This window comes from Papio anubis, chromosome 6, assembly GCF_008728515.1.
Source record: "Papio anubis isolate 15944 chromosome 6, Panubis1.0, whole genome shotgun sequence".
NCBI lineage: Eukaryota > Metazoa > Chordata > Mammalia > Primates > Cercopithecidae > Papio > Papio anubis.
In genome coordinates, this window is record NC_044981.1 from 130,310,671 (window position 1) to 130,324,565 (window position 13,895).

The window sequence follows — 13,895 nt, forward strand, 5'->3', positions numbered from 1 at the left end:
ATATGGAACTAGTCCAAGTGCCCACTGACTAACAAGTGGTTAAAGAAAATGTGGTACATATACACCATGGAATACTACTCAGCCATAAGAAGGAACAAAATAATGTGTTTTGCAGCAACTTGGATGGAGCTGGAGGCCATTATTCTAACTGAAGTAACTCAGGAAGGGAACACCAAATATTGTATGTTCTCATTTAAATGGGAGCTAAGCTATGAGAAAGCAAAGGCTTAAGAGTAATACAGTGGACTTTGGGGACTCAAGGGAGAAGGTTCTGGGGGCGACTATGTACTGGGTACACTATACACTGCTCAGGTGATGAGTGCATTAAAATCTCAGAAATCACCACTAAAGAACTTATCCATGTAACCAAAAAACCACTTGTACCCACAAAACTATTGAAATAATAATAATTTTTAAAAGCTCTGCTTCACTCTTCGTATACTCAGATGCTCCTTTTGGTATTGGCCCTAAAGTTTAGATTCATCTCTCTGAATTTCGTTTTTCCCTGAATCTTAAATAATTGTTGATTGCATTTATATCTTTCTGATATTTTAAAGATTTTTAAAATACTTTTTCCAAATTTCCTAGATCTTCTCACTAGGAGAATGGAATAAATAACCTATTCTACCATTACTGGAACAAGATGTCCCACATAGGAATTTTTTAAAATAAATGTAATAAGAAAATTTTCTTTTGTGATATATTTTATAATTCAAGGTCACTGAATACATTTGCGTCTTAAGCAAACAAAATAATTACAGATAAATGTATATTTGTAATCTATTTTTATATCAGGGTATGAGTTTTTGATGTCTGGGACTAGTTCTCAACTGTAATAAGGAAGACTTAGACAAATTTATTTTCAATCATATTACCTGCAAATAATAGTTTAACTTCCTATTTTTGAATTTCTATATTGATTTTTCTCTCATTTAGGTGTGTTAGCTAGCCATGTGAAAATATTAGACCATCTTGTCTTTAGCTGGAGCCTAAAAGAAATGTTCAAATGTTTCATCTCTAAGTATGTGCTGAATACGTTTTGGTAACAAGTATGTTTTTGTCACAGTAATAAAAGAAACAATGACCACTTAAAACTCAGAGAAATAAAACTTAGGCAAGATACAGCAACCTTCATTCTAAAGTTCAGTATTAACGGATTTGGTGTTTCAGTTCTTATTCTTTTGAGTGATGATGTGATGGACTTAACCAAGGCTATTGAAGAGTTTTCCTAAAATCACCTGTCCAACTCTAATTCAGCCATCTATGCCCAAAGAGGTTATCACATGGTGACAACAAAAGCATTATATAGAATACTCTAGATATGCATTCCAAAATGACTTCTATTGAACCAATGTGTAAACTCCCAGAGAGTAAAATGTAAAGTTACAGCACACATTGTTTATACTCTTTTTAATACACCATTTTTACAGTATTAGCATAGAATTTTGACTCTGCAACATTCTAGGTAATGAAATACACATTATTTTTAGTGTGAGAAAAACTACTAAGAAAAGTTGTGGAAGCAAGTTATACATTATTTTCAGGAGATAAAGGTTAACCTAGAAATGACAGCTACTAGTGATGATTGGTAATTCTTGCAGTTTCCATTTGCTAATAATCTTTGTGCCAGACTTTTTGTGGTAGATTTTTTCACATGAAACATTTCTGGGCAATGTCTATAGTCACTTCCGGATCCCAAGGCTGAATTATTGGTTCCACCATATTATGGGTGAGCATGCTGAGATTCTGCCCAGCCATTAAGCAGGAGAGGCTTACCTGCTGCCTCCCAAACTCCTAGAAGGCACAATCATTAAAGAAACAGGGAGGAATAGTCACAGAAGAGCAGCAAATAAACACACCCTTTGGTAGTATCATCCCACGTGGACTGTATCTGACTGTGTCTGTTATGAGCTGAATTGTTACCCCAAATTCATATGTTGAAGTTCTAACCTCTAGTACTCACGTCTAGATAATTAAGTCAGAATGAAGTGATTAGAGTGAGCCATAATCCAATACGATTGCTTATCTTTATGAGAAGAGGAGTTTAGGACACACACAAATAGAGAAAGACCAGGTGAAGACACTAAAAGAAGACAGCCATCTACAAGTTAAGGAAAGAGGCCCTCAAAAGAAATTCACCCTGCTGACACCTAGACCTTGGACTTCCAGCCAGTAGAATCATGGGAAAATAAACTTTTGTTGTTTAAGCCATCTAGTCTGTGGTACTTTCTTATTGTACCCCTAGTCAAATAATACAGTTTAGCAAAAACCACTTAAACAATGCAGCCCTAGCCAACTAATACAGTATTGCAAAAGACATTTAAAGAATGGCCACTTGTAATTCCAGCACTTCGGGAGGCGGAGGCAGGCAGATCACCTGAAGTCAGGAGTTTGAGACCAGCCTGGCCAACATGGTGAAACTCTGTCTCTACTAAAAAATACAAAAAGGAGCCGGGTGTGGTGGCATGTGCCTGTAATCCCAGCTACTCGGGAGGCTGAGGCAGGAGAATCGCTTGAACCCGGGAGGCGGAGGTCGCAGTGAGCTGAGATCACACCCCTGCACTCCCACCTGGGCAACAAGAGCAAAACTCCATCTCAAAAAAAAAAAAAAAAAAAAAAGAATGGCCACTTGAAAATAAATGAAAGTAAGTTGAGCATTTTAAAAAAAAGATTCAAAATGTCACATCCAAAAATGCGATTCAGAATTCTGTAAATCGGAAAAAACAAGTGCATGTGGCAAGGATGTGTACAAAACATAGAGACAGGTGACATGTGTGAACCACTTTATCATTTATTATTTAATGTAGTAAATATCTTTACAATAGTTTAATCTTCCTGTGATCTTTTTCCTGGTTAATTTGAAAAGTGATATATTTCTCCAATTTTGAAAAGTTTTATTTATTTATTATATTTAATTTCCTCATAAATTCATAATTTTGAAAATATTTTTAATTTTCTCAACTTAGTGCTTAGACTTATTCTGAAAATAAACTAATGGTTGATGAACTAGCCTTTAAAACATCCCCGCTTAAAATAAGTTTTATGGCTTTCCTAAACCAAGGATAAAATAAAGCATAAATCAAAGGATTCATGACTGAGTTATAATAAGCACCCTGACAGCAAATTTCATAGATATAGGCAGGGGTCAGGAAGCCCATAAAGGCATCAATTAATATATCAATTGTATATGGTAACCATGAAATAATAAATGCTATTACCATGACCCCCAGGGTTTTAGCTGCTTTCCTCTCTCTTGGCCACTCTGATTTTGTAACTCTGAGGATGATTCTACTTTGCTACTAGTAGTTTCAATTTTTATAGCTTGTTGTTTAGCTATAAGAAAAATCTTACTGTAAATAATTATCATAACAAGGGTAGGTATGAAGAATAACAGAAAATCTATCAACACCCAGCCTTGACTTACAACAATTTGACAGCCACCTACACAGCTGAGAGCACTTACTAATTCCTCCAGTCCATCATCATTGGCACCTGTGTAGAATACAGCACTGGTATACGTGAGAGGCAGAATCCAGGACACGCTGACACAAATTCCGGACACAGACATGGTGAACTTGGTAGGATAGACCAGGGGGTCAGTAATGGCAATGTATCTGTCGATGTAGATGAAGCACAAGTGGAGAACAGAAGAGTAACAAAATGCCACATCACAGCAACTGTGAAGAGCACAAAATTTGGCTCCAAAATACTAGCAGCTCTCTACGGTCCTGACCATGCTGAAGGGTATCACAGTCACACCTACCAAGAAGTCAGCACAGGCCAGAGAGGCAATGAGAAAATTGGTTGGAGACTGCAGTTGCTTAAAATGAAGAACAGAAGTCATTACTAAGAGATTTCCAAATACAGCCAGCAAAGACCCAAAACTAAACATCGTGTACAGAATCACCCAGGACCCAGGAGAATAGGGAGTTTTAATACAAGATCCAATTCACATCCCCACAGCAGAGCTGCACAACAGGTTGGGAAAAATTGCTGGTCACGGTTCTGCTGTTTGTTGTTTGCTATTTCTGTCCTTCCTTGTGATAGGGAATTATAATTTTGAATTCTGAAAATTAAAACAAAAACAAACAAACTGCATATGTGAGTACTTACAAATATTGTTTCATATTATATTCTTTTTTAATTTTAATTATCAAGAGAAATTAAATTTCAAAACATAAAACATAATTCTGTCTTTAATCTCATAATTATTTCTGTCACTATGTCTAAACCTCGTAGCTAACCTCAAGCAAATCTACTATGAATTTTCATCAGCCCAGTAATCACATTAACCAAATAATTGAAGAAATGTAATTTAAATACCTAGTTTTACACACATGTGAATCTCTTCTTTTCAAAGGATGATCTTGTATAACATAATTACATATTTGAGAAGTCACCTTTTAATAAGCTTCCATCTCCTAGGACATTTTAGAAAACCAGCCAATCCATCGTACCCATTATAAATTCTTCACAAGGAATCCCCACAGTGTAAGATGTGAATCATGAAATGAATCCCACTTTTGATAATTATAATTAATAAGTTCTCCTACCATAGGAGAACTGTTTCTCTGTGCTCTGCAACTTGGTAGAAACACTTATGATTTTCATAACCATGAGATTTCTTTAAATTCAACTGTCCTGAAATAGCCTAACCCAGCATTTGACAATAATATTATCTATTCCTTATTTACAAGACTGTCTGTATCATTTGCAGCATCCAGCACAAAATAAAATGCAGAGACGCTTGTTCAAAAATATGGACAAAAATGTCATTAAAGGTACCGAAATAGAAAGCTTTCACCTTTCTTTTGTGGTCTTTCTTGGCCTGTCATAGCATTCAATATCTGCTATGTAATGTCCTTGGACAAAGAGGTATTTGCAGGGCAAGTGAGGACTCTCACAGGTGTCTGCATGCCCTGCCTTGCAACTCAGCTTGCACGTGGCCCACCCACTGCCAGATTTCCCCTCCTACCAGCTGCCGAACCAATATGCCATAGTCAGGATGGGGGCAAGAAGCTGAGCCAGGCATCTGCCCTTCTGACAGGCCTGCTACCTCAACTAAAGGTAGACCGATGACCCCCAAGGGATCACAACCTGCACACCAGAAAGCACTTGATACCTGGATTGGAGGTGATGAGGGGCTTGGCCCTGTTGAGGAGCTCATCAAACGTGCTATGACTCTGCCAGCCAGAGATGGGGACAACAGTCTATGCCTAGCCCTGAGACAGTGGAGGATGTGCCTGACTGCAACTCTCCCTGTGATGCATCCTGTCCTCTGCAGGGGTGAAAAGAGGATGGCAGTGGTCCCTGGTCAGAGCAGGTAGGAGGAGACTAGATGGAGCCCAAGGTGCCATGGGGCACGGGAACATGAGGCTGAATACCCATCCCAGGGAAGAAGGGACAGGTGTAATGCAAGACTACTGGTGGTCTGAGGTTCAAAGCACCCAGCACACACTCCGTTGTCCCTTCACTTAACAACACACACACTTCAAAGACAGAAATTCAAGACAGCAACTATGGGCATGAAACCCTAATAGTCTAACATTTAAGTCTCTAATCCATCTTGAATTAATTTTCGTATAAGGAGTAAGGAAAGGATCCAGTTTCAGCTTTCTACTTATGGCTAGCCAATTTTCCCAGCACCATTTATTAAATAGGGAATCCTTTCCCCATTTCTTGTTTCTCTCAGGTTTGTCAAAGATCAGATGGTTGGAGATGTGTGGTGTTTTTTCTGAGGCCTCTGTTCTGTTCCATTGGTCTATATCTCTGTTTTGGTACCAGTACCATGCTGTTTTGGTTACTGTAGCCTTGTAGTTTAATATTTTTTAAAAATACGAAGAGCTTCACATAATGTAGTAGTTGTCCTTTTAGTATCAGATAATTGAGAAAAATACATGTGGACAAAAGTTACTATAAATTCAGCAATGACGTTAAATAAATATGTATTTTATCAATAAAAAATAAACATGTATTATTTATAATAGTACATATACATAAGAGACATAGTATTTATATAGCCTCTACGTGGGACATAAGTGGATTAATTACCTCTTTGCAATAGTTCTGCAACCTCCCATTGGCTGAAGCAGACAATTTGGAACCACAGTGCTCCAGGATTGAGAAGCTCAGCAGCATGTTCCAAAGTCAGATTTTACTTGCAGATGGTCTTCCCGAGTGAAGCCTACTTCCACCCTCAGTGTGTCTTGTTTCAAATATATCCACGGCCCTGCAGCAACTTGGTATGCAGCTTGTGAAGAAGTTTATCGCTTATTTGTATAAATAAATGATGTGTAGAAGAGAGGAGTGGTGTTGCATTAACAGTCTAGTTAGTTTTGGGGAAAATAAATTTTTGATCAAAAGACTTCCTTTTTAAGCACCACAAGAAGAGGAAAAGAAAATAAGCAAGAAAGAGGAGATTGGAAGTGTATTCTCCACTATGATGTGGATTCGATCTTGGAAATATAACTGTACAGTATTTATTTCTGAAACCAGTTCATCTAAAATTACACTCTACATAGTACAAGTAAATGGAATGGGATATATTTTTAAAGTGCTCCCAAACTGTGTTCCTTATTTTTTATGTGTCAATGTAAGTTCACACTTGCAATTGAAGAAAGGAACTCACATTTCTATTAAGACATTACCTGACTCTCGAGTTCTGAGCTCCTTTTTAAAGAAGGAGAATATGGGACCTTAACTGTGAGCATTTGAAAGTTGATCAATAAAGCCGTTCCTTAACAGTATTATCTGAACCACAAATAGGTACCCTGCTACGAACACTTGCATCTTCCTTTTGTCCTCTTTTACCTTTAATTTGCTTTCCTCTGAAATATTCTCTGATCTTTTTGAAAGGTATTAACACACAAATATGAAACAGCTTAATCTTGTGTAAAGTATTTCCAAACTGGTTCATCTACAAAATGTATGACACGTAATATTTGTGTAGCTCTATTTACTCACTTACTTTTTCTTTTCATTTTATAAAACAAACCTATTACAGAATTGTCTGGGAAAATCAGCTACCTAAACAAAGATTTCAGGCTGTGATTCAGGGATTTGAAAGGCAAACCATTTTATTATTTGTTTTTTCAAATTTTGACTGTATCTGGAAACACTCAATGTATACTTTTAATTTAAAAGAATTAAAATTTCTATTGATTGAGAAATGTATAATCAGATGGGAAAACTGAAGCTGTTCCTAGAGTGTATAATACCAATTTGGGTATTTGCTATTTTGAAACAATGCTTGGCTATATTTGGATTACTCAGCTTTATACAATTTCAATGTCAAATACAATATCTGGTACAAAGTAAGGACTCAAAAGTGAAAAATTGCTCATTTGAATTGGCTTTTAAAAATTATTATTTTATTTAAAATTACTAAAAAAAAGAACTACAGAAGCCATCTTTTTGTTCACATGCTTATTCCACAATAATAAATTATATTCTCCAAAAGTAAGATGTAGTGTGTATTCACATAATCATTAAACGTTTTCTTTGCTAACACAGTCTTTGTAAAATGAGCAGAAAGAACTGCCAGGGTTCAGAAAATAAAAGCGCTCAAGCGTTTTTCAGATGATCTCCGAGCACTAGAAAGTTCTACATTCCAGCTCTCTATAAGTCTTTTTACATTAAAATAAAGTTTCAAGAATTTATAATCCCGTGTCTTCTTCTCAAGAAAGATATACATTAAAGATTTTTGTCCTCAGAGAATCTAACTTGTAAGTAAAGCAGGAGCTTTATTTTCCCCTTTGTGTATTTTTGACAGCTGAACACTGATCATTAGTGTAGGAGAAACTACAAAACTTGAAAATATTTGAAGATACAAGTAGGAATCTCAGAGAAGAAAGTAGGGAACCACTTTCTTCTAACCACAAAAGAATGCTAAATGGAAAAGATTAGACAGATCTTATTCACCTATCACTAAATCTAAAATATGTCAAAATACATGAAGACAACAAATGCTTTAGAACAACTATTGAACGTATCATCCTCCAACTTGGCAGATGGTCATGCTTGCCTCTCTATGTCCAAGTGTTTGTTTTTGCACTTGACCTTAATTTCAAGTTAGTTTTGAGGTCTCCACAGTAATGTTTTTAATCTGTCTCTACTTCTTCAGAAAATAAATTAGTTGTTGACAAATCACTCCTTAAGACCTTGCCGCTTACAATAAGTTTTATTGCCTTCTGAAACCATGGGTAAAAGAAAGCATGTATCAAGAGGTTCATAGCTGAATTATAATAAACACACCAAACTAAAATCTCATAAACATAAGGAGGAGTTATAAAATTCATATAAGCATCAATCACTGCATCAATGACGTATGGTAGCCAAGAGACAAGAAATGCTGCCATAGCAATTCCCAAGGTTCTGGCAGCCTTTCTCTCTCTTTTTGCTACTCTTTCCTTGTAACTCTCTGAGGAGGACAGAGCTTGGCTGGTTGTACTTTCTATCTTTCTAGCCTGATGCTTGGCCACCAAAAATGTCTTACTGTATATAAACACCATGGCGACAGTTGGTATAAAAAATAGAAGAAAGCAAAGTAGGACCCAGTTTTGATTCAGTGGAGCCTGACAACCTCTTACACAGGTGAGAGCAACTACTAATTCCTCAAATCCTTCTTCGTTGGCCCCCGTGTAAAAGATTGAAAAGCTGTATGTGACAGAAAAGAACCAGGAAAGAACAATGCATATCCCTGAAACTGACACAGTAAACTTGGTTGGATAGCTCAGAGGATCACTAACAGCAATGTATCTATCACCAGAGATACAGCATAAATGAAATAAAGAAGCAAAACAGAAGGATGTGTCAAAACATGTATGGAATTTACAGTAACTGTCCCCAAAGTACCAACAGCTCTCCACAGACCTCACTGTGCTGAAGGGCATCACAGTGACTCCCTCCAAGAAGTCAGCACAGCCAGCGACGTGATCAGAAAGTTTGTAGGTGTGTGCAGTTGTTTGAAGTGGAGGATAGCAATCATGACCAGTAAGTTTCCTAACACTGCCAGCACAGCCCCAAAACCAAGGACAGCATAGAGGATAGCTCGAGGATCTGGTGAGTAAGGAGTTTTAATGCAGGATCCGTTCACGTTCTCGGGACACAGCTCCACAGGCTCAGCTTGGGAGAAATTGTTCACCATTGCTTTCTTGTTTGAACTATTTTAAAGTTCTCAAATTCCTGCTTTCAAAAAATTTTTTTAAAGGCAGCAATTTCAAAGACTTCTAGGAGGGGGGAAAAAATCTCCAGTTAAACTGATAAAAGTTTGTGATTTTTCTACCAATATTTTTCCATATTAACTGTAACCTCTTGACCTTTCTAAAAAGTGTTCCCACATTCACATTTTAATATATTTAGAGTGGGAATGTGTTGCAGAAAGCCATTAAAAATATAGTCAAATATACTCCTAAATAAATGGCTGGCAATACACTTAGTCCAATGAGATATATAGATATAATTTGCTAACCATTAAAAAAAAATCTTTTCTTGTGTGTTACTTTACCTTCTGAAAAATCTCGTCTGTAATCACCACAGTTGAGAAGTAATTTGGCTGTCAAAGCTGAGCTTTATTACATTATCTCCCCTGAGCAGCACTTTAGCATTAATGACAAACTGTTCTTCATTTATTCATGAAGGTAGAGGTAAATTACATCTCCTTCAAACTATGCCTTCAAAATCCCTATAGTATAGAGTGTGAAGACTGAGGAAAAGTTTCCTCATAATAGCTTTAAACTTACTTTAGGAATACATTTCTTCTACTAGTTATGTCTTCAGAATTTGTGGGGTTTTTTTCTTTTTATATTCTTTCATGATTCAGACAGCTTGAGATGATTTAGAGAACCAATCTTATTGAATTGATATTAGTCAGTGTAAAAGTATTTTCCAGGCTAATAGGCAGTGTTAGGTATCTAAAATTAATGATTTATTAAAATACCAATAACTCACCTAACATCTCACCTTCCCATCCTTAGAAAAATGGTGTAGTTTTAACCTATCACAGAAGAATGGACAAAAACTGGGGTGGACCAGAGAGGGATGTTTTTGGATAAGCCATATCCTTGAAGAATAGATTCATGCTGAGTCATCTAAGGCACAAATAGAGACTAACTTGGTTTCTCTAGGTGTATGAGTTTGTTGGTATACCGAGGCATATGGTCTTAAGAAGGTTTAAAGGGTTCACCTAACAACAGTGAATAGTTTTACTTCATTTAACCATGAATAAGTGCAACCTTGCATCTGAATCTTCATCTGTGAGCTAGAGACTGAACTACTTTTATTGGCATTAACCCTATGCCATGGGTCTGGGCTCTGTTGAAAGTGTAGATTCCTAGAAAAGGTTACATGTGTACACATAAGTGTGTATATCTTTTCTCTATATAGCTACAGTTTTTAGGTAATAGGCTTCACTAGTCTGTGAATTTTAAATTTTGTGTGTGTGTATTTGTGTGTGTGTGTTTCTGTGTGTACAGGTGTGTGCCCAGGTATTTTCAGGTTTCTCTAGTATTTTCTGGCTTCACTGATCTATGAGTTTTAAATCAATTTATTTTTACTTTTATTTCCCAGTTCATTCTTACCAGAGCCCTCACTAGTTTGATGGTACAAGACTTAATCTCCTCCTTGCAAAATGTCTCCTGGTTACTCCTAGGATTCCTCAGAAGGGTGCATCTATGTGCACACAGATCAGTCTACCCAATAAAATCACATTCCATACCCCCATGTTCTCTTCTTCCCCAGGTCTCCTGATAAGGTCCACCACACCTCTTGCTTTACTCTCAGAATGGCTAAACAAATTTCACCACTGCCACATCCATGGTGCCCTGCCTGAGATTCTGAATGTCTATTTAAAGAATGCTATTTTCCTAAACTTTAAAAATCCCCACTTCACTAGTACCAAATTAAGGCTGCTATTGTGCAAAAAGATAGTGACCACTTTCCTCACTTTTTAATACTTGAGCCCTAAAATAGTAGCCTTCAGTCTTGTAGAGTGTCTTAAAACTTGCCCATTCCTGGAAGCAAAGACACTTGAGTAGCAAGGAGCACCCCTAAGACCCACATCTTGGTGTTTAATACTTTTAACCAGTAAGAGCAACTGGTGCTTCTTTCTTATTCAAAGAAATGGTTCATTCCCATATGGGACAGGGAAGGAAGTACAGGAGGAAACTGGAACACATTTTGATGCCAAAAATTAAGGAGGATTTTTTTTAATGTTGGAGTATTTCATAAGAACGATGTTGCTAGCATAAATGAGCTCCTATTGACTGAATGTGGGACAATTTGGGTCCTTATATAACTATGGGGAATAAAAAGTATAAACCATTGAAAAAGAATTAGGCCACACTAATCAGATATAGATAAAATGACTGATTGATAGATAAATAGATAGATAGATAGATAATAAATGAAAACTCTTTCTTACAATAGAATGCAAAGTGCCAACTGGTACCTATGAAGAGAGTATAAATTTGAAACATTGTTTTGGAAACATCACACTAATATTGACTTAGGCAAGAATCATCACTAGATGCTAAATTGAGGAGGAGTAGAGTTTTATGAGAATCAGGTAGTATTTATATGGTTTAAAATGTTTCCAAGAAATTGCTTATTACCTGCAAAAGAAAAAATAGTAGCTACATAGTGGAGACATCAAACAAGACCCTGACAAGATGATCAAAATTAATATCCCCAATGAAGGGCAGATGGCGGGGTATGCCTCTGGATAAGATACTGTGAGAAGCACAAAATATGATGTACACGGTATTCTAGTCTGGAGTGCATAACCTGGATTTAATCACGAAGAAATTTCAGAAAAACCCAAGTTGAGAAACATCTTATTTTTAAAAGGGTGGAGAGCGGTGGGGACTGAGGTTATATTCTTCAAAAATGTTAACGTTGTAAAAGCCTAAAGAACTTCTCCAGAATAAAGGAGACTAAAGGGCAAGACAGTTGGGAGGCCGAGGCGGGTGGATCATGAGGTCAGGAGATTGAGACCATCCTGGCTAACACGGTGAAACCCCATCTCTTCTAAAAATCCAAAAAAAAAAAAAAGCCAGGCATGGTGGCGGGTGCCTGTAGTCCCAGCTACTCAGGAGACTGAGGCAGGAGAATGGCGTGAACCCAGGAGGTGGAGCTTGCAGTGAGCCAAGATTGCACCACTGCACTCCAGCCTGGGCAACAGAGCAAGACTCTGTCTCAAAATAAAATAAAATAAAATAAAATAAAATAAAATAAAATAAAATAAAATAAATAAATAAAAATAAGTACAATGCAAGTACTCCAAAATCCAAAAAAAAAACCAGCAAAAAAACCAAAAACAAAAAACCCAAATCTGAAACACTAGTACTTATGTATTAAGCATCCCAAATCTGAAAATTCAAAACCTGAAATACTCCAATGAGCATTTCCTTTAAGTGCCACGCTGATGCTCAGAAAGTTTCAGATTTGAAATTCTGTATTTCAAATTTTTGGATTTTAGATGCTCAACGTGTATTGGCATGTAACTGTATAATTTAGTCAATAAGTTATTAATTATCGAGAGAGGATTTTAAGAGGACTAGAGTAGGAACATATGCCACCCAGAAGTCATGAACTTGAAGCTGAAGCAGTAACTGGGACAACTGAGTTGCCACTTGGGTAAGAGATGAATGTGTTTGGGGTTATATAAGGAATTATTACATAAACAGAAAGAGAAAACCATTTAGATGTAAGTAGAGGGAGCTAAAGTGTGTGAATTGTAGGGGATACATATTAATTTGATTGCCTAATATTCAAATACTCTTCCTATTGGTGAGGAATATCAAGAGAGGCGAAATCAGGGCCCAAGTTATGCTATTGGCCCTCTCCATGCACCATGACTCCCCAGTGTCTACAAGATGCATGCATGCACATGCGTCCATGAAAGGACCATATACGCCAAAGTGACTCCCAAATGCCAAAGGAGCCAAGAAATCAAAGAAGGAGGCAGACAAATTCAGTTTGTCAATATTTTATTGGGGGAACTTATAGACAGAAGCAACGTCTTAGGCAGCTGCAAGACAAATAGATTTCCATACTGCAACCTCCCAGATCCAGGGCTTCTATCTTGGGGGAAAGGTATATGTGTTCTGGAAGAAACCTACAGGTGATTGTGAGCATCATGTCTATGATTTCTTCAGCAGCATCTCGGATTTCTTTAGAGGAAACCTACAATGACCAGGCATTTCTAGACATCAACTAGACATTTTGGTGGCATTCCCAGACTGGGGGTTAGTCAGCAGATTAGCATTTAAAGTAAAGTCATTCTTGTTCCCACAGCCACTCAGAAACTGAAGATGTGACACAAATAGAGTGGGAGTAAGAGATTCTTCCCAGCACCTGCAGTGATACTGTTCCATGGGGATGGTGACAGGGTTCAGCTAAGATTGCAAATTTCTGCGGTGGCTTTCTAAGCAGATCATTCAGTGGTGGAATGTTCACCTGATTCCTCTCTGAGCCTGGTTCTTATGTCTTCCTGTAAATTATGGGGTCTTCCTGAAACCTTTATAATAAATTAAGTTTCTGCCTAAAACAATCTGAAAATGGATTTGATGTTGTGGATGAGAAAAAATGAAAATTCCAGGATGATTTCTTACATTCTGGCCTATATAAGCTGGTAGAGGAAAAAGCATGGGTAGAGGGTGGAAGGGGAGGAGATTTCCAGTTGGCATGTCTTGATGTTGAGATGCCTTTGAACAATCCTATTGGGAACTGTCCAATAAACAGATGGATAGATCTGTGTAGAGCTCAAAAGACTAGAGAGATTTATTTGGGGGCCATCATCTTATATGTCACAATTAATCACCCAGGGAACTAAGAGTTAAAGAAATGGTTATTTATTATAAATCTACTGTGTGTCAGGTATCTACCAAATATCATTG

At 37.1% G+C, this 13,895-nt stretch overlaps 2 protein-coding genes across 2 annotated transcripts; both read right to left on the bottom strand.

The window, feature by feature from the left end:
* Positions 1-2,725: 2,725 nt before the first annotated feature.
* On the bottom strand, positions 2,726-6,789 carry TAAR8 (trace amine associated receptor 8). Its single transcript, XM_017957491.3, is given in 5 exon segments — positions 2,726-3,255; positions 3,257-3,274; positions 3,276-3,946; positions 3,948-4,008; positions 6,770-6,789. Coding segments are annotated over 5 exon segments (1,050 nt in total). The 3' UTR covers positions 2,726-2,975.
* Positions 6,790-7,651: 862 nt separating this feature from the next.
* On the bottom strand, positions 7,652-12,016 carry TAAR9 (trace amine associated receptor 9). The gene is given in 2 exon segments (XM_003919651.4): positions 7,652-8,923; positions 8,926-12,016. Coding segments are annotated over 2 exon segments (1,044 nt in total). The 5' UTR covers positions 9,146-12,016; the 3' UTR covers positions 7,652-8,099.
* Between the last annotated feature and the right edge of the window lie 1,879 nt (positions 12,017-13,895).